Here is a 26,747-nt window from a genome sequence, read left to right on the forward strand (position 1 = left end):
TACAGGGTGTGGAACGCAAACGCAAGTGTGCAGTAAACCAGATTCAGGGCCAACAGTGTCCCAGCAACAACATAACCCATGGCTGAAGGTGGAATCATGTGGCCCCACAAGGAATCGGGCTCCCTCCTCTTTGGTTTCAAGGCCTGTCACCTGAGAACTGCCGCTGCCAAGTCATTGCAGCTTGGCAGCTCCTGCATTGAGTGTCTGCCCCCTGGTGGTCAGTGCGCATCATAGTTACCGGTCGGACAGACACTTAGCATATTAGCCTTTTATATATATAGACTAGAGGTCCAATGCACAAAATTTGTGCAAGGGGCTTGGCCCTAGCAGCTGCAGTGGCTTGCTTCAGTCCTCGCAGCCTGGCTTCGTCAGGAAGGTCATCCGGAAGGACGTCTGGAAGGTCATTTGGCTGTCTGGTCTAATTAGCATATTATGCTTTTATTATTATAGATAGTATGGACTTCATTGGTTAATATTTAGCATTAAGCTATACACTGGTACTCTTCAAATGGCTAGAATTTCCATGTTGTGTAAAAGATGGATTTTGTACTAACCATTGATATGTTGACATTATCTATGACTACAAAATATATATACAGAGTATACGCCTGCAATTTCAATCTAAACTCAGATGGGTTATCTTTGGGGAAATAAACTCATTATTATTTAGTGTTACATCTTAATGGAAAGGGCTTTTTATCTAGTGTTGCTACCTACAAAGAACATCACTTAAAAAAACAAAAACAAAAACCACCTTTTCTCCCAAAAGAGAAAAAATACTATAAAATACTTTTATAAATTTTTTCTTTGTATATGTCAGTATCTAAAATTTTTTTCTTAGTATTTCTTCATTTTCGGGAACTTACACCTCCATATTGTATATTTCAGTTGAAATGTGGAATTTTAGTACTATACAACACAAATCCCATGAGTCATTTTGATTTTGTCTTCAAAGGATTCTAACACTGAGGTAAGTGTGAAGTGAGATTTCTCCATCAGAACAAATTACACTGCAATCCTATATAATAAAAGCGTAAAATGCAGAACGGCAGAACAATCAGCGAACAACTGGTGGAACAACCAGATGCTGTGACATGCACTGACCACCAGGGGGCAGACTCTCAACGCAACAGCTGCTCCCAGTCCGAAGGCCCCAGGCCAGCCAAGGCAGGTGCCAGAGGGGACCCCTTGATCGCCCTGGCAAAGAGGGAGGCGACCAGTGGTGGCGGTGGGGGGCAGGGTTGGCCAGTGAGCGGGCTGGCACCATCCCTGATTTCCCTGCCTGTTGCCCCACAGATCGGCCCTGATCACTGGCCACGCCTAGGGACCCTACCCGTGCATGAATTTCATGCACTAGGCCTCTAATTTCATAATAAAAGAGCCAACTTAATGCTACTTATCTTCATAGTGAATCCACATAGAAAGGGCCTTTTGTAAAAAAACTTTCCTTACAGTATGAAGGTAAGCTTCACTAATCTGGACTCATAGAATGGCATGAGCCACATTCGATCATCCACGATGCATAAACCCGGTGCCAATCTCAGCTGGTCTGGGCAAGCCTCTCCTCTAGCAGGAGAAATTAGGAAGGAGAGAGGGTGAACGGGAGAGGATGCTTAACTTCGGTAAGGCCAACACTAACATCATTTTGCCCGACAGTTTATCCTCAGATCTGCACCCAGTGGGCGGACGCATTCACCGCTGCTGGGGCCTTCCTTCTGGTAGAGCATCGGAGGGCCACTCGCCTAAATCAGACGCTCGACAAGAGCCACGTGCAGGCTCCTTCGTGGCTCAGACGGATGCGGGGAACATCTGACGGCTACGGACTGAACTGTGTCCCTCCCACAAATCCCTGTGTTGAAGCTCTGACCCCCAGTGAGGTGGTCCTGGGCATGGAGGGAATTAGGGTTAGATGAGATCATGAGGGGAGAGACCTCCTGCTGGGATCAGCGCCCTTGTAAGGAAAGATACCAGAAAGCTTGCTCATTCTCCTCCCAGCTCCTCCCCCGATGTGAGGACGCGGAGGGAAGTCAGCAGCCTGCAAGCCAGGAGGAGAGCTCACAGAACCTGGCCGTGCTGCCTGGTCTCGGACTTCAGGCCCCAAACCTGTGAGAAAGCGCACAGCTGTTGTTTAACCAGGTCTATGATGGTGCTTTGTTACAACAGCCCGAGCTAAGGAAGACACTGACCATGCATCTTAAGGCAAAAAAAGCCCCAAACAAACCCAACTTTTTCACGCTTTATGAAACAAACCTTGGGCTCTCAGTACGAGTTCAAACACTGACGCAGACAAAAAGTTCTTCCTGAGAAATATTTTGGTGAACCCAAAGGCAACCCTTTTCTCCACTGTATTCGGAATCAAAAGCACAAGTAACACTCCGCAGTGCTTATAACTTTGCCATCAACTCCTCTGACCTCTGTCAGTGTCTCTGTAAGCGCGCCTTGAGGACCACCTGCCTCCAGATCACTTGGAATGCCTGTTAAAATGCAGATTTCTAGGCCCTGTTCTAGAAGACATGAATCAGGATCTCTCAGGAGAAGGTCCCTGGAATACCTGTTTCATATGAGCATCCACACTAACTGTGGGGACTCTCCCGTATAAAAGCAGTGGGCTACCCTGCACCAATGACCTCCGACTGTGAGGCCCTCGAACGCTTGGCACGCCGTCCCTGCCAGATGTAAAGTGGAAATAATAGATCTGAGCGGAGGGACAAGCAGCCTATGTTCATTGCGGTCCTCTAGGCTTTACTGCTATTTAACATTTGATCTCTAGGGAGCGACTGACTTGAGTCATAATAATAAGCCTGCAGAAATGCCTTCACCAGTGATCCCTTGTTTTGTTTTGTTTTTAATCAAGGATTGATCTTGTTTAAAAGATTTTCTTCAATGTGGCATTGAAAGGGTTAGAGGCTGTCCATTATAGTATTCATTGCACCTTTTATGGGGGTTCAAGTTCTAACATCATCCTAGAATTGTGTAGCAAGAAGCCTCTCTAGGTGAGTTTGCTTCCTTTAATCTAATAATACTGAGATGTAATCCTGGCCTCTGTGGGGTTTTTGGCCACGGAATCCAGGAACTTAGTTTCGATCTAAAAATGCTCAATTCCCATCACATTTCTAACCCAGACTTCAGTCTCTCCCCTCAACCGAAATGATTTCTCACCTAGATTTTAAATCAATGATCCTATATTCCATGTGTTTTAAAGCTATTTTATAGTTATCTAAATTCTTTTTTAAAAAATAAATTTTATTGATTTTACAGAGAGGAAGGAAGAGGGAGAGTTAGAAACATCAATGAGAGAGAAACATCGATCAGCTGCCTCCTGCACATCTCCCACTGGGGATGTGCCCGCTACCAAGGCACATGCCCTTGACCGGAATTGAACCTGGGACCCTTTCGTCTGCAGGCCGATGCTCTATCCACTGAGCCAAACCAGTTAGGGCTTATATAAATTCTTTTTTAAAAATAGAGTATTAATAAATACCTCCTCACAAATGCCCCACTGCCAATCCCTGGATGGTAAGGCCATGCTTTATATATCATTACCCTGTGTCCCACAGGGAGTACATACTCAATAAACACCTGTCTGGTTGAGTTCCCAAATCTCTTCCCAGGTCCTGTCCTCTCACTTGACCTCAGGTCCCACATGGACAGCCCCCTGTTCCCTGGTCACTCTAAAACGCCCCTCTCCCTGAAGCCAGCGCCCATCATCTCAGGCTGCTTACTCAGGGTTAGCAAGTTCGGTCACCTGTGACTCACTGTTTCCATCCTGTCGGTCACTACATTCTGAAGCTTCCCCTTGGGAATGTTTCTCATCTTGGGCCCTTTCTCCTAGGTCTCACTGCCTGACCCCTCCTCCAGATGCTTCAGAGGTCAACGCTGGATCCGAACAAGAGGTCAGGGCTGAGCCGTAACCGGTTTGGCTCAGTGGATAGAGTGTGGGCCTGCAGACTGAAAGGTCCCAGGTTCGATTCGGGTCAAGGGCATGTACCTTGGTGGCGAGCACATCCCCAGTAGGGGGCGTGCAGGAGGCAGCTGATCGATGTTTCTCTCTCATCGATGTTTCTAACTCTCTATCCCTCTCCCTTCCTCTCTGTAAAAAATCAATAAAATATATTTTTTTAAAAAAGAGGTCAAGGCTGGGTCCTTGTTACATACAGGTCAAGGCTGGTCCTTACAACAGGTGCAGGCTGGGTCCTTACAACAGGTGCAGGCTGGGTCCTTACAACAGGTGCAGGCTGGGTCCGTACAACAGGTGCAGGCTGGGTCCCTACAACAGGTGCAGGCTGGGTCCCTACAACAGGTGCAGGCTGGGTCCCTACAACAGGTGCAGGCTGGGTCCCTACAACAGGTGCAGGCTGGGTCCTTACAACAGGTGCAGGCTGGGTCCCTACAACAGGTCCAGGCTGGGTCCGTACAACAGGTGCAGGCTGGGTCCTTACAACAGGTGCAGGCTGGGTCCCTACAACAGGTGCAGGCTGGGTCCTTACAACAGGTGCAGGCTGGGTCCCTACAACAGGTCCAGGCTGGGTCCGTACAACAGGTGCAGGCTGGGTCCTTACAACAGGTGCAGGCTGGGTCCTTACAACAGGTGCAGGCTGGGTCCCTACAACAGGTGCAGGCTGGATCCTTACAACAGGTGCAGGCTGGATCCTTACAACAGCTCTCCCTCAGAGATGGCGTGAGGGAAGGCAATTGCCCGGTGCTGTGCGCTGGACCCGGGACATGTCCTGCAGGCGCCTGGCTCTGCAGCTCGTGGGAGCTGAGAGGAAACCGCGGACACAGGGGAGCCCAGCTGGGTCCTGACAAAGGCAGGTCAGCCAAGATCAAGTCACTTCCGCTGACAGGCAGCACCGAGCAGACAGGAACATCGCCCAGAGATCAGAAGTCAGAGGACAACAACCCTGTCCCCTCCAGGGACACACGTGGCCCCTTTCTCAATGCCCAGAAGCTACGGACACAGCAGAGGGAGGAGCAACTTTCCAAAAGCCTGAGCGATTTCATCCAAGTGAGAGACGATTTCTTTAAAAAGAAAATGCACTTTATAGTATCAAACTAAGGTCAGTGAAATCGGCCTCAGAGCATCTCTCCGGGGGGTCCTAACCAGGGCGGACACTTGGACCATGAGGAGACTCCGACCCCTGGTGAGGAATCAGCAACAAAGACACAGCTACAGGCCCAGGGGACACTGTCCTGGCGGAGCAAGTCCCTTGGGAACGCAGGGCCAGCCTTCCCTCCTGGTTCACGCGCATAACTGCCTAATTGCTTAATTGGCCTAATTGCCTAATGTATTGATTGCTTAATCACTTGTTGAAGGAGAATATGTGTCTGTCGAGCAAGCAAAACACAAAACACAATTTAAAAAACGAACTTAAACCGCAGATTGGACAATTGGTTCATTTTCTCTCCCCACCAGCTGGTGGCGGCGCCGGAGAAAGACCTGCCACAGGTGGTGGGTCACAGGGGCACCTCGTTGCAGGAGCCGTGCTGCCGCTCACGCAGGTGGCTGCTTCCTGGACCTGCTCCACCTGCTGCGGGGATGCTTCCTCTGTCCCCACCGGGGCACACGCTTACTCCTGCCACTCGCCGCCTCAGATCCTTCCTACCTGCCGTGGCCCGGCCCGTACTACACGCCTGATCACCAGGACACCTGCGAGATTCTGCTCACCCCGCGACGCTGAGCCTTTGGCCTTTCTGAAACCCGTCCTGAACCCTGAAGCCTGAGCTTGTCATCCTGCTGGACTGCCCTGAATCTGTGAACTTGACTTTATTTCGTCTCCTTAATGATTGTCTCCTGGGACATTCATGTCCCCTAAGGTCAACTGAAGATAAATGCTTCCTGCTCCCTTATTTACGTCGTCTCAACAGAGCCAAACACATGCAGCAGAGCAGTGGTTCTCAACCTTTAAAACAGTTCCTCATGTTGTGACCCAACCATAAAATTATTTTCGTTGCTACTTCATCACTGTCATGTTGCTACTGTTATGAATCGTCATGTAAATATCTGATATGCAGGATGGTCTTAGGCGACCCCTGTGAAAGGGTCGTTCGACCGCCAAAGGGGTCGCGACCCACAGGTTGAGAACCGCTGCAGCAGAGGCTCACACTCCTGTGCGCTGATACGAACTCTACAGAGGAAAAGCCCTGGTTAGAAGGACACCTTCCGGAAGGTCGCTGAAAGGTAGAGAATTAGGAGATGAGACTCGGGGGAGCCGTGCCAGGGAGGAAGAAAAGTGGTAACAGTTTGCAGCATAACAGCGTCACTCCATGTTTAGCTTATGTGTCGGGACGTTTGGTTCTGTAAGGAGCAGTTTCTGAAATGGCTCTCTGGATGGAGTCACAAGGTCTTCCGCACTCAGCAGCAACTGACATTCGCAAAGTCACCTTGTCCCTTGTTGGGAGGAGGCGAGGAACTAATCAGCCACTCCGTGCATCTAGCAAGGAAGCGGGCCAAGTAATAACACCGCCGCGTGGGCCAAAGCAGGGGGAATCACACCCAAATTGTTGGGACTAATCCGCTCACACGCCGGAGAAAGTACATGTGCCAGCGGGCCAGGACTTGGTCTGTCCTCCTGTGAAGGGCAAGGAGAGCAGACGGAGCCACAGAAGAGAAGTGGTGAGGGAAGCACAGAAGAGGGGACAGTGCGAGAGCGACCCATGCTGGCTATGGTGCTGGATGGGGACACGGAGCGGTGATGGCCGCGCACAGCAGGCGCTGACAGAGGGCAAGGGCGGCGTAGAGGAAAAGTCAAAAATAACAAGCCCCACTGCCCCCTGGCAAGCAGGCACCTGCCGGTCAACGTGGCCATCTCTGGGCACATCTGTCATCGGTGCACCTTGGCCATGGAAGGAGGGAAGGGCATCTGACCAAGGGCCTCAATCGTGTCATCAAAACACACGTGTAGACTGCCTGTCAATATACGTGTTTGTGGGGTGGGAGCTGGCGGACACTCAGGAGCCCCTAAATGTGCAACGTGCAAGGATGCAGGACGGCGCCCCGTCAGCGCCACTGTCTGGGGGACGGGATGGGGGCTTCGGCAGGGCCATGGCCCACAGCCCTGCCCCTGAGCCTGCACCCCGGCAGCACGAGCAAGTGGTAAGGCACCGGCTGGCACAGGAGCGACCAACCGGCAGGTCCAGCACTCCCGTTAAACAGGAGAGCGAGCTTTCGTTCCTAAAGACTCTCATCGGACAAAAGCCTAGATCAGCGGTTCTCAACCTGTGGGTCTCGACCCCTTTGGCGGTCGAACGACCCTTTCACAGGGGTCGCCTAAGACCATCCTGCATATCAGATATTTACATGACGATTCATCACAGTAGCAACATGACAGTTATGAAGTAGCAACGAAAATAATTTTATGGTTGGGTCACAACATGAGGAACTGTATTTAAAGGGCCATAGGGTTGAGAACCACTGGCATAGAAGGTAGAGATTCCAGCACTTCCCGGTCTAGAAGGTCCCGGGCTCCGCAGCCGTGAATCCCGAGCGGGTCTGCTGGCCTGTGGTGCAGGGCTCTCCACGCATCGGTGGGTACACCTGTTGGACACGTGCGATCCCGCCTCCCTGTCACCTGCTCAGGGAAGCGGTGCCAGGCCCCCAGCAGCGGAACAGAGAACAAGCCAGTCGCAGTGCACTCCCTCTGGAGGTCCCGGGCGGCGGGAGGGCCCCTGGCCTTTGCCCGCAGACTTCTCCATAATGTTTCCTAAATGTACGTGCCCAAGAAAGTGCTCGCGCAAATGCCTTCTAGAACTTCGTGTTCCCGCTTCCAGAAATGGCATTTGGGGTGTTGCTCCATCAAGCCCCCCATCGCGCACCCTGGTGTCGCTGCTTTCTTGCCCGTGTCCTCGACAATCCGTCAGCGCCCTGGGGAGCAGGGGCCGTCTCTCTCCAGCTCCCAGGGCCTGCCTCTTAGCACATGGCCGGTGAGGAGCTAAGTGAGACGGATGGACGCACAGAGGACGCGTGCTGAACCTGGAGACGGGAGGCCTGGGAACAGGCGATTTTCCCGTCCAGATCAAAGAACACCCTCGGTCACATATGATTATGTGTGGAAGCAGTGATGGAGGGGAATTGGAGCAATTCTTCTATTAAAAAGAATGTCACGAGTACTTGGATATAAATCAATAATCATAAATTAAAGTAAGGTAAACAGCCATTCTCCTTGCAAAGCAGATTTCGGCTTAATTCCACTTAATTCTTAGTTATGCCACAAAAAGTAACAGACGGATTCTGAATCTCTTGATTTTGATCTTTCATAAAGTTAAGTTTTGCCAGAATAATTTGGGGGCAAATGGAGGATTAATCTCAGAATTAATAAGATCTAATAATCATTACTTAAACTTACTTTTGAAAATAAACTAATTTTCACAATACTTCCTAAAATTAATTTTTGTTATTTCAGGAAGATTAGTGACGATGAAATTAGAAGTCAAATACAAGTTCAGTCTGTAATTAAACAAGAATTGAGAAACAATGAACTCAAAAAATAAAAAACTTTTTATCCAAGAGAGGCTCATATTTGGCTATTTAAATATATTAGTCATTATCAAATATACACACACACACACACACACACACACACACACACATATACTAGTGGCCCAATGTACAAAATTTGTGCGGGGGTCGGGGGAGAGTCCCTCAGCCCAGCCTGCACCCTTTCCAATCTGGGACCCCTCGGGGGACTGCTTGTCCCCAACTGCCCCCCCTTGCTGGCCTGGTTGCCCCCAACTGCCACCCCTGCCAGCCTGCTCACCCCCAACTGCCCTCCCCTCCTGGCCATATCACCCCTAACTGCCTCTGCCTCTGCCTTGGCCCTGCCACCATGGCTCTGTCCGGAAGGACATCTGGAAGGTCTCCTGGTCTAATTAGGATATTACCCTTTTATTTATATATATGTATATATATGTATATGTGTATATATGTATATATATATATATAATATATATATATAATAATGTTATTAGAAGCCAAGGGATCTGGTTTTCTATCATTATCATCCATATCCAGGGTCAAAAGTCTGAGGTCTGAAGATGCTTGCTCACGTCTCATCACCCTGTGATCTACTTTTCAACAGAGAATCCAGACCCATCAGTCCTACTTGGCAAAATGTATTTAGAAATGTAAAAGAATCTTACCACTGCCGTGCTCTCTCCTTAGTGGGTCGCACACTTGGGGATACTGAAACCTCTTTGTGTAAAAAGAGCTAGGACCAAACCCATATCATCATCTATTATTTGAATAGTGTAAAGGAAAAAGGGGGATTTTTTTTAACGAGATAATTATAGACAAATATCCCTGACCTAGATGCTGAATTAAGGACAAAATGCTATGAAATCCTAATTATTCTCCTAAAGCCACTGCTGAGGCCCTTATGCAAAGGTGTGAAGCTAGCCACCCCACAGCTCACAGCTCCAGACCTTCTACCTGGCCAAACGCCTGCGTGTCCACCCTGCCCGGGCCCCTACTCCGGTCCGCTGCCGGTGGAGCCGCAGGCATGTGGAGAAGGAGACTGCCCAATGGCCCTTCATTGTCACTTGAGCATGCGCCTAAGGGGCAGTCATCTGAGGGTGGGACTTGGTGGCTTTACATGGGGGACTTCGGATGGCCCTCCTATCACACTATATAGGTCCCTATCTATGGGGACTTCGGATGGCCCTCCTATCACACTATATAGGTCCCTATACATGGGGACTTCGGATGGCCCTCCTATCACACTATATAGGTCCTTATCTATGGGGACTTCGGATGGCCCTCCTATCACACTATATAGGTCACTATCTATGGGAACTTCGGATGGCCCTCCTATCACACTATATAGGTCACTATCTATGGGGACTTCGGATGGCCCTCCTATCACACTATATAGGTCACTATCTATGGGGACTTCGGATGGCCCTCCTATCACACTATATAGGTCCCTATCTATGGGAACTTCGGATGGCCCTCCTATCACACTATATAGGTCACTATCTATGGGGACTTCGGATGGCCCTCCTATCACACTATATAGGTCACTATCTATGGGGACTTCGGGTGGCCCTCCTATCACACTATATAGGTCCCTATCTATGGGGACTTCGGATGGCCCTCCTATCACACTATATAGGTCACTATCTATGGGGACTTCGGGTGGCCCTCCTATCACACTATATAGGTCCCTATCTATGGGGACTTCGGATGGCCCTCCTATCACACTATATAGGTCCCTATCTATGGGGACTTCAGATGGCCCTCCTATCACACTATATAGGTCCCTATCTATGGGAACTTCGGATGGCCCTCCTATCACACTATATAGGTCACTATCAATGGGGACTTCGGGTGGCCCTCCTATCACACTATATAGGTCCCTATCTATGGGGACTTCGGGTGGCCCTCCTATCACACTATATAGGTCACTATCTATGGGGACTTCAGATGGCCCTCCTATCACAATGTAGAGGTTACTATCTACTCCATTTGCCTAATAAGGTCACTCATGATTCAGAATTTTCTTCCTTCTGTGATCTTGGTTCAGTTAATAATACTCTCTTCATGAGGGCCTAAGTGAATGCCTAAAACCCAATCACAGGGTGTCTGGTTTCAAGACAATGGAATAAAGGCCTTTCCTGCCCCACTCCTCTCCAAAATTACCCCCTAAACAACAAGGGAAGCAAAGAACAGTAACACAGATTTCATCTTTCTGAAACCCAAGGGCATTTGGGACCCGCCCACAGTACGTGAGGACGGAAAGGAGAGGAGTTGACAGACGGGTGAGGACTTAGCAGAGAGGAGGGAGGTCCAGCCAAGGTGCCGGTAAAAAGAAGTTGATCCACCTGCTCGGTACCAGAAAAGACCCAGAAATTGGAGGCCAAAGATATTCCAGAAAGTAGAGATGGGGCAGGAGCCAAAAATGGGGGAATTGGCTGAAAACCTGTATAAGGAGTAGTTAGAAACCCTTCCCCTAGATCTACAACCCCCAACTGATATGATCAAGTGAAAACTCTCACCCCTGCAGGAAGCAGGATATAAAATATCTGGAGAAATGCTCTAGATGTGGGGATACCAGGCCCAGGGAAAGGCAGGAACCAAGAACAGGGGGATCCCTGCCCAGTTCCAGAGTAATAGCAGCAAGCTTATTTTTTTAAAATACTGCATTTCTGAAATAAGACAAAATGCTACAACACGGAATACTCACAAAACGAGGAAGAGCTCTTAGAGATAAAACAACAACAACAACAACAAACACTATATAATAGTTAAAATGGAAAAAAATCATGAGAGAATTGGGGGACAGAGTCAAGGGAACATTTTTCCCCTTTTTAAAAAATTGTTTAAAGTATTACATGTGTCTCCTTTTCCCCCCGATTGACCCCCACCACCACTCCCCGCCCCCCCCCAGGACAAGGCCCCACCACCCAGTGTCCCTGTCCATTGGTTATGCTAATATGCATGTATACAAGTCCTTTGGTTAATCTCTTACCCCGCCCCTCCCCTGCCTTCTCTCTGAGGTTAGACGGACTGTTCAGAGTTTCTTTGTCTCTGAAGGGAACATTTCAGGAAGAAGAAGAGAAAAGACAAGTGTTGGGAAACGGGAGAGAAGAGAGAAAAACCAGGGGTCAGTCCAGGAGGTCCAACATCCAAATAATAGGAATTCCAGAAAGACAGACTGAACATAGTGGGTAGGAAATAATAAAAGAAATAATACAAGAAAACTTCCCAGACTGTAGAGCAGGGGTCCTCAAACTACGGCCCGCGGGCCACACGCAAATACAAATATTGTATTTGTTCCCGTTTTGTTTTTTTACTTCAAAATAAGATATGTGCAGTGTGCATAGGAATTTGTTCATAGTTTTTTTTTTTAAACTATAGTCCGGCCCTCCAACGGTCTGAGGGACAGTGAGCTGGCCCCCTGTTTAAAAAGTTTGAGGACCCCTGCTGTAGAGCATAATCTTCAGATATTGAAAAGGTTCATCAGTGTCCGGCTCTAGTAATGAACAAAGAGTGATCTCATTTATATGTGGAATCTAATGAACAAAATAAATAACTTGATGAACAAAATAGGACTAGAGGCATGGATATATGGAACCATTTCAGAGGGAAGGCGGGTGGGGAGGACTGGAAGAGATCGGCCAAAGAACATGGACACAGACAATAGTGTGGTGAAGGCCTGGGCTGGGGGGCAGTGGCTGGGTGGAGCGGGGCAAACGGGGAGGGGGAGGAAGGGGGGACATCTCTAACAGTGTCAACAATAAAAAAAAAAAAAAAAAGAACAAAGACTGACACCAAGGCAGATCATCCTGAAATTTCAGAATAGCTCTAATGAAGAAACAATTCTTTTCATTTTTCCTAAAAGCTTCCTGAAGAAACAAATAATAATTGAAAACCACATTCATAGGAAGTCGGAGGGTTTTAGAAGGGATGTCTCCAGGAAACCGTACAGAGGCTGCAGAAGATTTAGCTAAAGAAGCGAGAACAGATGAGACCAATATTTACTCCAAGAAAAACAAGTAATTAAAAAAGAAATGCAATCTTACTATGCCACCTGACTCAGCAGTGAACAATAGTGACATGGTCGTCACAATGAAGGCTTTAGATCAGTGGTTCTCAACCTTCCTAACGCCGCGACCCTTTAATACAGTTCCTCATGTTGTGGTGACCCCCAACCATAAAATTATTTTCGTTGCTACTTCATAACTGTAATTTTGCTACTGTTATGAATCATAATGTAATATCTGATATGCAGGATGTATTTTCATTGTTACAAATTGAACATCATTAAAGCATAGTGATTCATCACAAAAACAATATGTAATGATATATGTGTTTTCCGATGGTCTTAGGCGGTCCCTGTGAAAGGGTCGTTCAACCCCCCAAGGGGTCGCGACCTACAGGTTGAGAACCGCTGCTTTAGATATTAACCAGAAACTGTGAAAAGAGGTGTAGTAGAGAATGGAGGGAGAATGAGAGGTATGAGTGAGTGAAAACTCCCACCTGAGACTACTGCTAACCCCTAAAGTGTATGACTAGCCAGAGGGTAGTAGTTAAAGGATCTGAAAGTGGGCAGGAAGGGAACCAGGGAACTAAAAGGGGGGGTGGGGGAGTGCTGCTATTGTTCTTTAAGCCTTTTTAGCACGAGCTAACTTACAAAACAATATCCATGTATTACTTCGATAGTATGTAGAATAACTTAAAACCACCAACAAAAATAACAGCTCTATACTGCACATAGAGAAATTACTCCTCTGAGGGATAAACTAATATTACAATGAACAGGTTCAGATGATTGACGGTCTCAAGTCTAATGCTGTGCTCATCTTCAAAACGAAACCCTAACCGTGGAGAAACCCGCCTCCTCCTTAGTCACCCCAGGGTGACCTCAGTCCTCAACGTGCAAGCTCCTGCCCCTGGAGACTTCACAGGCCCTTAGAGAATCTGGGTTCTGTCCCGGGGGCGGGAGGAGGATGCCACTTCCCATCGGATGCCCAAGCCGCGCACCCCACTGCACAGCCCGCTGCGCTCAGTCCCGCCGCCGAGCTAAGCCTGGGCCCGGACTTAGATGAAGCCGGTGCCGCAGCCATGACCTCCAACTAGGTCCTCTGGGTGACAAGGCCGAGGGCCCTCCTCTTCAGCTCCCCCGTCACAGAACTGAGCCCATTGTTTTAACCTTCTAATCACTCTGTGACTTCATTTTTAATAATTTTTAAAAATAATAATTGAATGTAAAATACGATGATTTGATATACATAGTGAAAAAGGTTATTAACATATCCACCTCCTCATAAAACTCCTGTTTTTCTTTTTTCTTCTTGATGAGAGCATCTGAAATCTACTCTCTTAGCAAGTAGCCAAGATCCAAGATGTGAAAACAACCTAAGTGTTCACTGGCGAATGAGTGGACAGAGAAGTTGACATATGTATCGAAATCACACTGGAATATTATTCAGCTCAACAAAGGAGACCCTGCCATTTGTGACAACACAGATAAGCCTGGAAGACGTTGTGCAAAGTGAAATAAGCCAGACGCAGGACGGAAAACAGCGTGTGATCTCGCTTCTGTGCGGGATCTGGAAACATCAGGTACATGGGAACAGGGAGCAGATAGGTGGCTCGGGTGTGGGAAATGCGAGGAGAGGTTGATCGAAGGAGGCAAAGCTGTAGGATAGGTGAGCCCAGAGCTCCCATGGCCAGCAGGACGACTCCGGTCAATAATTCTGTATCGAATACGGAAGCTGTCCGCCTGCCGAGTAGCCCTCAGAAAATGGCGTTGCTTCTCTGTGTACCAACGTCCTCCTTTCCAAATGATAAAGCCTGCATGGAGGAGGTGTGATTCAGGCTAGTGGGTACAAATGACAGCCCGAAGTGTTATGTAAACACAATTACTGCTTTTATTAAGACAGCACCTCCTCCAGAGAAAACCGAAACGGAATTCTCTTTCCCAGACGCCCTTCTGTGTGAAGATGTCGCTGCAGAGATCTAAGGTTCCGGGCCCCTGTGTTGCCACAAGGACCGAGCCTTCTTACAAAGCGACTCCGAAGTTCCTCTCTGGGTTTATCGCATGTTTGACAACCGTGGGCCAATTCTTCCCTCTTCTTGAAACTCCCCTCTCTAGGCAGCCTGGCCTTGGTGCCACCAGCCCCTTCCTCATTTCCTGTGTCCTTGCTTCTCTCTCCCTCGCTGTCTCCCTCTCTGTCTCCCTCCCTCTCTCTCTCTCTCTCTTTCTCTCTCCTCTCACAAAAATATTTTCCCTTAGATATGAGAGCCTGGGCGCCTTTGTTTTTCCCATCACATTTCTTCTTTGGTGATGCCATACACTCTGTAACCATTCCCATCAGATAGTCAGGAGCCTCTCAGACTCTTTGAGCTTTAAACTTGCATTTCCGTCTTTCTGTTTGACAAACCCTCCTCTCTGTCCTTTTCTTTTCAACGAAGACATCAATAATCTCTCAGTTATCTAGGTTTAAATCACCAAGTCCTCTCTGACCCTGCTTTCTCTATAAACCATGGAGAAAGCAGTTAGCTGCCAATTCCCAAAGATTCCATCTGTATTCTCTCTTCTAATCTCCCCTCCTTCCATGACATCAGTACCACATAGTTGCAGATCCTGACCTCAGCCTGGCTAGCCACAATAGCCCCTAATTTATTTATTCACAGCCTGCCAATTTCCACTTCAACCCATCCTGCTCTCAGAGTGGCTTTGATCACATTGCTGCTGCTTCAAAACAATCAATGACTTCCTATTGCTTCTTCCTGGCATACAGATCCTCCACATTAATGCCCCAAACCAACACATCCCGCTCCATCTCACTGTTTTCCTACACATATCTATGTTCCAACCAAACTCAGCTAATATTCCCTAGACAGGCCTGGCATTTGGGGAGGGGAGAGCGGGGCGGGGGAGAGAAGGCTTGAATCAATTACCCGTTCGGTCTCTGCCTCATAGCCTATGCATTTTTTTTCTAAAATATGTTTTTATTGATTTCAGAGAGAGGAAAGGAGAGGGAGAGAGGGATGGAAACATCAATGGTGAGAATCATTGGTTGGCTGCCTCCTGCACACTCCATACTGGGGATCGAGCTGAAACTGGGGCATGTGCCCTGACCAGGAATCTCACCGTGACCTCCTGGTTTACGTGTGAGGCTCAACCACTGGGCAACACTGGCCAGGCACATCTTTTAAGGCCCACAAAGGTTTCCTCAATTTCTCCACAACCTTAAGTTGTCCGTCCCCCCTTTGCACTTGACCCTACATAGCTCTATCCTTGTGTATATGTGTGTGTGTGTGTGTTTATGCTGCTTAATCTACTCTAACTTGTAGCATAATTGCTCCATTTCCACCTCTCCCTCATGAGATTTTAAATTTCTTTCTTGAGTGCAGACAAGTTGTCATACTCATCTTTGTGGCTTGCTGTACTTAGCCTGCACTTTGCACATGTGAATGCTTAAGAAATATCTTTGAATTGAAATTCATGAGAATGCTGTCAAATGCCTTTTTGGAGTTCATTACAACCAAATAGGTTTCAGGAATGAGGTCATCTTGCCAATGATATATGACTTCGTCCTAGGTTGGCAAATAATTAAGATAAAGGAAGTTTCAATTTGAATCGCTGGTTGAAGCAAGAGTTCTATTAAAGGTTTTCTTAAAAGTCTTGTTAGTGATATAACAGATGTCATTCTTCCTCCTAAGAAGTGTGTTTAAAATTTCCAAACATGGCTCAGTGGTTGAGCATCGACCTATGACCTATGAACCAGGAGGTAGCCGTTCGATTCCCAGTCAGGGCATATGCCTGGGTTGTGGGCTCGATTCCTAGTGGGGGTCATAGAGGGGACAGCCGATCAATGATTCTCTCTTCTCATTGATGTTTCTGTCTCTCTCCCTCTCCCTTCCTCTCTGAAATCAATCTATACTAATAAAAAGTCAATATGCTAATTAGACCAGATGTCTTCTGGGCATCCTTCCAGACAAAGCCACGGTGGCAAGGGCCGAGGCAGAGGTGGTTAGGGGCAATCAGGCCGGCAGGGGAGGGCAGTTAGGGGGAGATCAGGCCGGCAGGGGAGGGCAGTTAGGGGCAATCAGGCCGGCAGGGGAGGGCAGTTAGGGGGCAATCAGGCCGGCAGGGGAGGGTAGTTAGGGGGAGATCAGGCCGGCAGGGGAGGGCAGTTATAGGGCGATTAGGTAGGCAGGGGAGGGCAGTTAGGGGGAGATCAGGCCGGCGGGAGAGTGGTTAGGAGCCAGCGGTTCCAGATTGTGAGAGGGATGTCTGACTGCCAGCACAGTCGGACATCCCCCAAGGGGCCCCAGATTGGAGAGGGTGCAGGCTGGGCTGAGTGAACCCCCCCCCCCAACACAAATTTTGTGCACCAGGCATCTAGTATATATATAAAATTCCAAATAGACTGCTGGGGCATGGAGCCATGGAATGAACCCCAGGACTGCCCTGAGGAGCCTTCTTGGTGGAAGTGGCTCCACCCTTAACATCCCTTCTATTCTGCCTTCTATATGTAAGTACCGGGGCCATCCTGTCCGATTCCATCCTAGGGTAGGGCTGTTTGTTCCCCGCTCTGAAACTGGGCATGCTCTACTCAGATGGCACACAGAGCTAATCTCTGCCGGATATCAAGAGATGGATACCAAGCTAGTCTCTGACGTTCCCCAGCCACAGGCCTCAGATAAACACGGAGAGCTGGCTGCCCTGCCGCCAGAAGAAATGTCTCTTCATGTCTATCTCCTCAAAATGACCCCGTCTTCTCACCCGCGTGCTGAGTTATGTGAACGCCCCGCAGACAGAAGCTTTCCATTAGCAGCTGGACGGCAGTCTGCAGCGGCGCTCGCCCGGCGCGCGCTTGGGCAATGGACCGCCAACTCGGAAAGGCAGGGCGAGGATCTCCGCTCCGCCCGCTTTCTCCGCTAAGAGTGCTCTGGCGTCCAATTTAGCTTTAAAGAATCAAGAAACGGAGCAGGGTTCTAAAACCCAAATGGACAAAAGGACAAGAACGTCTAAAACCCTAGGGAGGCAGGGGGGCGAGCGGGCGGCGCTGGAATCCCAGCGGATCCCGTGACTTCCCTCCGTTTCCTGGGCCAGTTCCCTGCAGGCCAATCGTCAGCAACAGCCGAACCCGCGGAGTACGACGCTCATTTAGCAGCAGAGCCCTCCCCGGGCCACCTACTCCGGCCTCTGGTGTCTGTTTTCTGGGGTGGCTGGTGGGTCCCGGTGGCCCCAGAGGCTGAGACCGGGCAGCCGGCCGCCCCCGACAGCAGGGGGCGCTGCAGAGCCACCTCCCCGGGCCCCGGGGCGGGCAGGACCGCGGCCCTCCGACCCTCGCTTCCCACCTCGATCTGAGGTTCTTCCTAAAAAAGACAGTAAACCCCGGGGTACGTGACAGCAGCACGAGGGAGCCTGCGCCCTGGAAGAGGAGCGCCCTCTTTTCCACCCGCTCCGCGTCTCGCAGACCCGGGCACGAAGCGAAGGTGCTCCTTCCACACTCAGCGCCCCGACCCCGCCTTCCGGGCTCCCGGCCGCCCCCTCCCGGGGACCCGCAGGGCTCCGGTGCAGGCTCCCTGGGAGCGGGCCGTCGGGAAACGCGCGGCCGGGCACACCGTCCACCACACTCTGTCGCACACGGTCCCCTCCCTTCGCCCCGACGGCCCGAGCCTCCGAGGGGACCCGCGTTCCCCGGTGGCTCACGCTGGGACGCGGGGGAGTCGGAGGTGCGCGCGCCCGGGTCAGAGCGCACCTGGCCTTCCTCGACCCCCACCCCGAGGTGCGCATCGTCCCGGGGTCCCGTCCACGGCGCCACGCGCGCCCCCGGCTGCCGGCGAGGACGCGTCCACGGGCTGGGAGCGCGCCCGGCGTCCGCGGTGCCGGCTCGCGGGGCAGGTCTGCGCGCTTCGGCCGGGACAGGGCCCCGCCACGCCGTCCGCGCCCCGGAAGTCCCCCCGGGACGGGTCCCCGAATCAAACCGGCTGGGGCCTGAGGTCCCGGGCCCGTCGCGGGATGGCGGGGGCGCCTCCCTCCGGGCCGCTGCGGCCGGTACTTACAGATCGGGCTCCGGCGACCAGGGCGGCGGGCGGTGGCCGTGCGGTTCCCGCGACGAGGTCTCCGAGCGCAGCTCCAGGCCCCCGTTGACGCCCCTCCAGCCCCGCCGGCGGCTCTGCGGCTCGGCGCCCGCGTCCTCGCCCTCCTCCTCCTCCTCGGGCGCGGGGAAGGTCACCCTCGCCGGCTCCTGGCACTTCCTGACCTTGGTGGACATCGCGCCGGCCGCGGTGCGAGCGCGGGGACGCCAGCCGCCGGCCTCCGCCTCCGCCGCGCCGTGTCCCCGCCGCGCCCCCGGCCCGCCTCCCGCGCCCCGCGCAGCCCCGGACGGGGAGCGAGGCGGAGACCGCGGCGCGGCCCGACACCCGGCGGCCGGAGTCGGGAGCCGAGGCCGCCGCGCCGCCGCCCACCATCCACCCGCGGCAGCTGCGGCGGCGGCTGCGAGGACTCAGCCCGGGGCCGAGCGGGGCGCGCAGGCTGCCTGCTCCCCCAGCATCGCTCGCTGGGATGGAGCGGCGCTCGGGGCCAGGGCGCTGGAGGGGGCGGGGACCAGCTCCTCGGACTGGCGCTGGAGAGGAGTCGGGCCAGCAGGTGGGGAGGCAGGAGGTCAGAGAAACTGCCCCCTCCCCTCCGCCACCCCTGCCAGAGGCCCCACCGCCTCCCCTGCAGACGCAAGTTCCCTGAAGGAGGGAGAAGAGAAATCGGCCGCCACTGGCTCATTGACCTGCAGCCCGGTTCACCCCTCGACTGCGGAGCGTCTCTTTTCCTGGTTCCTCACTGAGGCGTAAGGGAACCCGCGGAGTTCAAGTGCATGTCCCGAGGGCCTCTGGGCCCCGGGATGGCGATGCTTTGAATGCGCATGATGCTTGGGGTTGTGGGGTTTTTAAAAATGAATCTCAGAGGCATCTGACAGGATATCTATACTTTCCAAGGAATATCTTCCAGCAAAATTGAAAGTCTCCTTTAAAAAAAAAAAGCATTTTAAAATACAAGAGCAGTATTTCTTCTAGGAGAAAAGACTCGTGGAATTTTAGTCCGAAGGAGTCTTAAGGATCAAGGAACTTATCCCCACTTTAGAAATAAGGACCCGGAGGCCTAGGGAGATTGAGGAAACAAACAAGGCGGCCGCTAGTGGGGAGGCTCAGGCCAGACGCAGGCCTGCGTATCTCCCACGGTTCCTGTTGCCTCCAGTAGGCAGCCCTCCAGCAAGTCCAACTTGGAAGAATCACAGAAATACCAGACGCGCTGTGATGAGATAAAAAGATAATTCATTTCTTATTGTGTCCAATTTTACCGTATTTCTTTGAGGAGCAGTTCTTCCCAAAGTTAAACAAAACACACATAAGGAAATGTAGCTCTTTGGACCTTAATTCTTCTCAAGTCAATAAAACATTGTGTGTTTTATTCAGATGATAATGAGTCTGAGTCTTCAGGAAGCAATGATATGTGCACGCCTGATAGAGAAGAAAACAATGCGATCTGGTGCTTTATGGCCGAAGCACTTTTCCCCAGGGGCACAGATGGACGTGAGTGTGCAGAGCTGCACCGTGGAGTTCACAGCCCCCTGCACCCCCCCACTCATCGCCCCCCATATCTCTTCTCAGGTTGACATTTGGCCGCCCAGCCCTCCAGGTCTGACCTCATCTTCCACCTCGCCTCCCATCCTTCCCCATTCCACATCCTAACTTGGTCACCGGCCTTTCACTCATTGCCTGGCATTCTCAGGCCTCCCCACGCTCCTGCCTTTGTCCGTGGCATTCCTGTCACTAAACTGACTCTCTCTTCCCCCCTCCACCTGCGTGGTTCTACTTTCCCTAAGACCCAGCTGCCAGGTGCCTCTCAGCTGACACCCCTGGATGTCCCAGTGGGGCTCACATGGCCCCTGGTCCTCACTGTATTGGCTCTGTGGTACCACAGTCTCACCACTGGTCGCATTGCATTGAAATGACTCTGTGTGTCTGGCTCCTCTTCAGACTGTGAACTCCTTGAGGAGGGTCTGGGACCTTCTTTCCTTGGAGGTAGTTGGGGGCCCATCTTTTTGCCTTTGACATTAGCTCAGCATCTGATGATGTGAGGTGCAGGACAAGCTCAATGCACGTCTGCTGAGTGGATTCAGGGAGTCTACAGGTTCTTCATAATTATGTGAACACGTGGACACGCTGCTCCGCGAGGTTCCGGGGAGCAGCGCTGCAGGAAGCCTGCAGTCACGGGGTCTCCTCCTGCGCGCTGGACCGGTTGCCGGGGCTGCCATACAAGTGTCGCAGGCTGGCTGGCTTAAAGGACAGAATCATTTCCTAACAGTTCTGGAGGCTGGGATCCTGGATCCAGAGGGTAGTAGGGTTGGTTTCTGCTGAGGCCTCTCTCCTTCACTCGTGGAGGGCCATTCCCTGTCCTCACACAGCCTTCCCTCTATGTCTCTGTCCTAATCTCATTTCCTTATAAGGACACCTGTCACATGCGATTAGGGTCCACCCTATGACCTCGTTTTTAACTTAATTACCCTTTTCAAGTACCCATTTGCAAATAGAGTCACATTCTGAGGTCCTGGGGCTTAGGACATCAACATATGAGTTTGTAAGGGGGCGGGGCACAGTTCAGCCCATAACACATTTTATTTTATTTTATTTATTTTCATTTTAGAGACAATGGAAGAGAGAGGGAAAAACAGAGAGATACATAGATGTGAGAGAAACACATCAATTGGTTGCCTCCTGCATGTGTCCCAACCAGAGCCAGGCCAGGGAGGAGCTGCAACCAAAGTACATGCCCTTGACCAGAATCGAACCTGGGACCCTTTGGCCCACAGGCCAATGCTCTATGCACTGAGCCAAATCGGCTGGGGCCAGAACACTGATTTAAAAAAATAATCTCTACGGTTTTGCCTTTTCCAGAATGTTATAGATGGAATCATACAGGACGTAGCCTTTTCAGTTGGGCTTCTTTCACTGAGTGACGTGCATGTAAGGGCCCTCCATGTCCTTTCATGGATTGCTATAGCTCCTTTCTTTTCAGCACCGATAACACTCCATTGTCTGCATATCTACAGTTTCTTTATCACCTACTGAAGGACAGCTTGCTTGCTTCCAAGTTTGGCAATTATGAATAAAGCTGTTATAAACATCCATGTGCAGGTTTTTGTGTGGACAGATTTTCAGCTTCTTTAGGAAAACACCAAGGATCACAGTTGTGGTCGGCAGCCTCTCCAGCACTTGGTGTTGTCCGTGTTCTGGATTTTGTCTATACTAATAGGTACACAGTGGCACCTCATTGTTGTTTTAATTTGCATTTCCCTGATGACATATGCTGATTTGCCACCTGTAGATCTTCCTTGGTGAGGTGTTTGTTAAGGTCTTAGACCTAGTGTTATAAATTTGCTTGTTGGTTTACTTACTGAGTTTTAAGAGTTCTTTGAATAATTTCGGTAACAGTGCTTTATCACACACACACACACATAATATTTTGTCCTAGTCTGTGGCTTGTTTTCTTATTCTCTTGATTCTTTGCTTTTTTGTTATTGTTGCTGTTCCTACCTGAGAAGATTTTCCCATTGCTTTTCAGAGAGACTGGAAGGGAGGGAGGGAGGGAGGGAGGGAGGGAGGGAGGGAGGAGTGGGGCAGGGATTGAGCCTGCAACTGAGGTAGGTGGCCTTGATCAGAATTGAACCCACGAAGATTAAAAAATGGCGGCGGAGTAGGCAGATGCTGCACGGACATGCTCCCAGGAACAAGCTGGAATTATAACTGAAATATGGAAAGGCTTCCTGAATAATCAACTGAGAACTCACAGAGAGAACCCTGATACCCGAGGACCAAAGGTGGAGACTGCATGGAGACTGGTAGGAGGGGCAGAGGAGTGAAAGGGCTGGCCAGGCACCCACAGACGGCAACTGAAGTCCCGGAGAGATATCTCAGCTGTGCCACTGACAGCTCTGGGATTAATCCTTAACCTGGGCTCCTCAGCAGAGAGCACCAACTCTGAGGAGGGTACCACATAACACCTGGCTGTGAAACGCAGCAGGTGCTGTCTTCCAGGGAGTGGCAGCTGCAGGTTCGGGCACCCTCTTGAAGGGCCAATGCACAAAATTGCCCTGTGGAGCCACCCACCTTGTGCTCCAGCAGAGGGAGGGTGAAGCGGACTGGAACTGTGAGACCAGAAGCCAGGACTGGGGACGCAGGAGATAGAGCTCAGAAGGCAGACACCCCCAGTTTCCTGGGCTGGGTCATTCCCTCACGCAGCAGAGGATATCTTTCCCACATAGACATCTGCCTTGTCTGGGGGGGAGGACGGTTGACACACCTTTGGAAAACACCTTGCCCTGAGGCCACTTAAGAGATTAAAAGTAACAATTAGCCTCCAGGCAGAAGCAACTGCCCCACCCTGTTGGAAAAAACTCTGTACCTGAGGATGATTGCCTGGGGGCAATTCAAGTTGGAATCCTATTAGTCTGTAGACAGAAACGGTCTCTAGAGGCTTTGAGTCTTTGCCTGATCCAACTTGTCAGAAAGAGCCTTTAACACTGTCCTGTGTTAGAGATTGAAAGGTGTAGAGGATCTACCTAAAACATAGTCACAAACAGACAACCAAAATGAGGAAACAAAGAAACAACCCCCAAATGAAAGAACTAGAGAATTCTCCAGAAGAAGAGATAAATGAAACAGAGATAAGACATTTATCTGAAACAGAGTTCAGAGTAATGATGGCAAAAAAATGCTCAACAGTATGAAGAAAGATATAGTAGCTATGAAAAAAGAACAGTCTGAGTTAAAGAATGACATAACAGAAATAAAGAACACAGTGGAAGGAATACACAGCAGATTAGGGGAAGCTGAGAATTGAATCAATGAATTAGAAGACAGAGTTGAAAATATCACTCAATCAGAGAACCAAAAAGAAAAAACAAGTAAAAAACAGGAGGACAGTTTAAGGGAGCTGTGGGACAATGTGAAACATAACAATATTAGAATAGTAGCTGTTCCAGAAGAGGCAGAAAGGGAGAAAGGAATAGAGAAGGTGTTTGAAGAAATAATGGCAGAAAACTCCCTTAACCTGGAAAAGGAAAAAGTCATACAAGTTCAGGAGGCACAGAGAACCCCAACAAGAAGAACCCAAACGGACTCATGCCCAGACGCATCATAATTAAAATGCCAAAAATTAAAGACAAAGAGAGAATCTTAAAAGGCAGCAGGAGAAAAACAAAAACAAAAACAACTCTTGCCTACAAAGGAGTTCCCATAAGGCTGACACCTGATTTCTCTACAGGCCAGAAGAGAATGGCATGAAGTACTCAAGGTAATGGAAAGCAAGGATCTGAGACCAAGATTACTATATCCAGCAAGGCTATCATTCAAACTAGATGGTAAAATAAAGAGCTTCCCAGACAAAAAAAAAAAAAAAAGGCTAAAGATGTTCATCACCACCAAGCCAGCATTACAAGAAATGCTAAAGGGATTGCTGTAAGCTTTAGTAAGGGATTGCTGAGAAGAAGAAACAGAGAGAGAAACCTAGCCACACAGAATTAAAATGGCTATAAATAAGTACCTCTCAATAATAACCCTAAATGTAAATGGATTAAATGCTCCATCAAAAGGGGTAGGGTAGCTGAATGAATACAAAAACATGACCCAACTATATGTTGTCTACATTGAGACCCATCTCAAAACAAAAGACACACACAGGATGAAAGTGAAGGGATAGAAAAACGTTTTCCATGCAAATGGAAAAGAAAAGAAAGCTGGAGTAGCAATACTCATATCTGACAAAATAGACTTTAAAATGAAGGCCATCACAAGAGACAACAAAGATCACTACATAATACTAAAGGGATCGATCCAACAAGAGGATATAACCCTGGTAAACATATATGCACCCAATATAGGAGCACCTACTAGTAAATGTATTAAAAAAAACTTCTAAAGGACTTTAACAATACAGTTATAGTAGAGGACTTTAACACCCCTCTGACTTCACTGGATAGATCTACCAGACAAAAACTTAACAAGAAAACAGTGACTCTAAAGGACACATTGGATCAGATGGATTTAATAGACATTTATAGAACATTTCACCCCAACACAACAGATTACACATTCTTCTCAGGGGCACATGGATCATTCACAAAGACCACATGTTAGGACATGAAACGAGTCTCTAAACGTTCAAGAAGATTGAAATAATATCAAACATCTTTTCAGATCACAGTGGAATGAAATTAGAAATCAACTACAGTAAAAACACCCCAACACATGGAGGCTAAATAGCATGTTATTAAACAATGAATGGGTTACCAATGAGATCAAGAAAGAAATAAAAAACTTCCTGGAAACAAATGAAAATGAACACACAACAATGCAAAATCTCTGGGACACAGCAAAAGCAGTCCTGAGAGGAAAGTTCATAGCACTACAGGCCCACATCATAAAAACAAGAAAAATCAGCAATAAACTATTTAACCCTACAACTTAAAGAACTAGGAAGAGAACAACAAGAAAATCCCAGAGTAAGTAGAAGGAAGGAAATAATAAAGGTTAGAGCAGAAATAAATAACATAGACTAAAAACATCAATATAAAAAATCAATGAAACCAAGAGTTAGTTCTTTGAAAGGATAAAAAAAATTGATAAACCATTAGCCAGACTCTTCAAGAAACAAAGAGGAGGACCCAAATAAATAAAATCAGAAACGAAAATGGAGAAGTAACCACAGACACTACAGAAATACAAAGGATTGTAATAAAATACTATGAGCAACTATATGCCAACAAGCTGGACAATGTGGATGAAATAGACAAATTTCTAGAAAAATACAATCTCCCAAAACTGAATCAGGAAGAATAAAAAAACCTGAGTAGGCCAATAACCACTGATGAAATAGAAGCAGTAATAAAAATAAAAAACTCCCCTCAAACAAAAGCCCAGGGCTGGACGGCTTCACAGGGGAGTTTTTCCAAACATTCAAAGAAGAACTAACACCTGTCCTCCTCAAACTATTTCAGAAAATCCAAGAGGAAGGAGCACTTCCAAGCTCTTTTTATGAGACCAGCATTATCCTAATTCCAAAACCAGGTAAAGACACTACAAAGAAAGAGAATTACAGGCCAATATCCCTGATGAACATAGATGCTAAAATCCTCAACAAAATATTAGCAAATTGCATCCAGCAATCCATTAAAAAGACCATACACCATGATCAAGTGGGATTTATTCCAGGGATGCAAGGCTGGTACAACGTTCGCAAATCAATAAATGTGATACATCACATAAACAAATTGAAAGACAAAAAACACATGGTCATATCAATAGAATGCAGAAAAAACATTCAACAAAATCCAACACCCATTTTTGATAAAAACCCTCAGCAAAGTTGGAATAGAGGGAGCATATCTCAACATACTACCCAAAGCAATCTATAGATTCAATGCAATCCCAATTAACACATTGTGGATGGATCACGAGAATTCTCGCTTCATATTACACAGTGTTTTACAAAATATCATACTTTAAAAAGATATTAGCTTGTAAGAACATGTAATAAATAACTTCAAAATTCAATGGGTATTTAATTTTAAAGTGTGCCTTAACATTTATGTAAAACGTTTTTTGTACTCATTCAATAGAAACTTATCTGGCCACTGGGTAAAGCTAGCAATAAAACTACTGGTGCACAATGTGTTAAGATGCCATCGGAATATTTCACAGACCTAGAACAAACTCTCCATAAGTTCATCTGGAGTTTAAAAAAGACCCCAAATAGCTGCAGCAATCCTGAGAAAGAAGAACAAAGTAGGAGGGATCACAATACCAGATATACAGCTATATTACAAAGCCACTGTTCTCAAAACTGCCTGGTATTGGCACAAGAGCAGACATATAGACCAATGGAACCAAACAGAGAACCCAGAAGTCGACCCAAGCCATTATGTTCAATTAATATTTGACAAAGGAGGCAAGAGCATACAATGGAGTCAAGACAATCTTTTCAATAAATGGTGTTGGGAAAATTGGACAGATACATGCAAAAAAATGAAACTAGACCACCAACTTACACCATACACAAAAATAAACTCAAAATGGATAATGGACTTAAACATAAGACAGGAAACATAAAAATCTTAGAAGAATCCATAGACAGCAAAATATCAGACATATGTCATAGCAATATCTTTACTGATACAACTCTTAGGGCAATGGAGACTAAGGAGAAAATAAACAAATGGAACTATACCAAAATAAAAAGCTT

The 26,747-nt window shown here is 48.6% G+C and overlaps 1 protein-coding gene across 7 annotated transcripts in view; it reads right to left on the reverse strand.

Moving 5' to 3' along the window:
• TRPC3 (transient receptor potential cation channel subfamily C member 3) overlaps nucleotides 1–18,730 on the reverse strand; it is a 76,496-nt gene extending 57,766 nt beyond the window's left edge. For all 7 annotated transcript variants that reach the window (XM_059695605.1, XM_059695604.1, XM_059695603.1 and 4 more), the window contains exon 1: nucleotides 18,518–18,730. In XM_059695605.1, the coding sequence (XP_059551588.1) occupies nucleotides 18,518–18,729 (212 nt within the window). In that variant the 5' untranslated portion in view covers nucleotide 18,730. The remainder of the gene's footprint in view (nucleotides 1–18,517) is intronic.
• Nucleotides 18,731–26,747: the final 8,017 nt, after the last annotated feature.

The sequence above is a fragment of the Myotis daubentonii genome, chromosome 5, assembly GCF_963259705.1.
Source record: "Myotis daubentonii chromosome 5, mMyoDau2.1, whole genome shotgun sequence".
Classification (NCBI taxonomy): Eukaryota; Metazoa; Chordata; class Mammalia; order Chiroptera; family Vespertilionidae; genus Myotis; species Myotis daubentonii.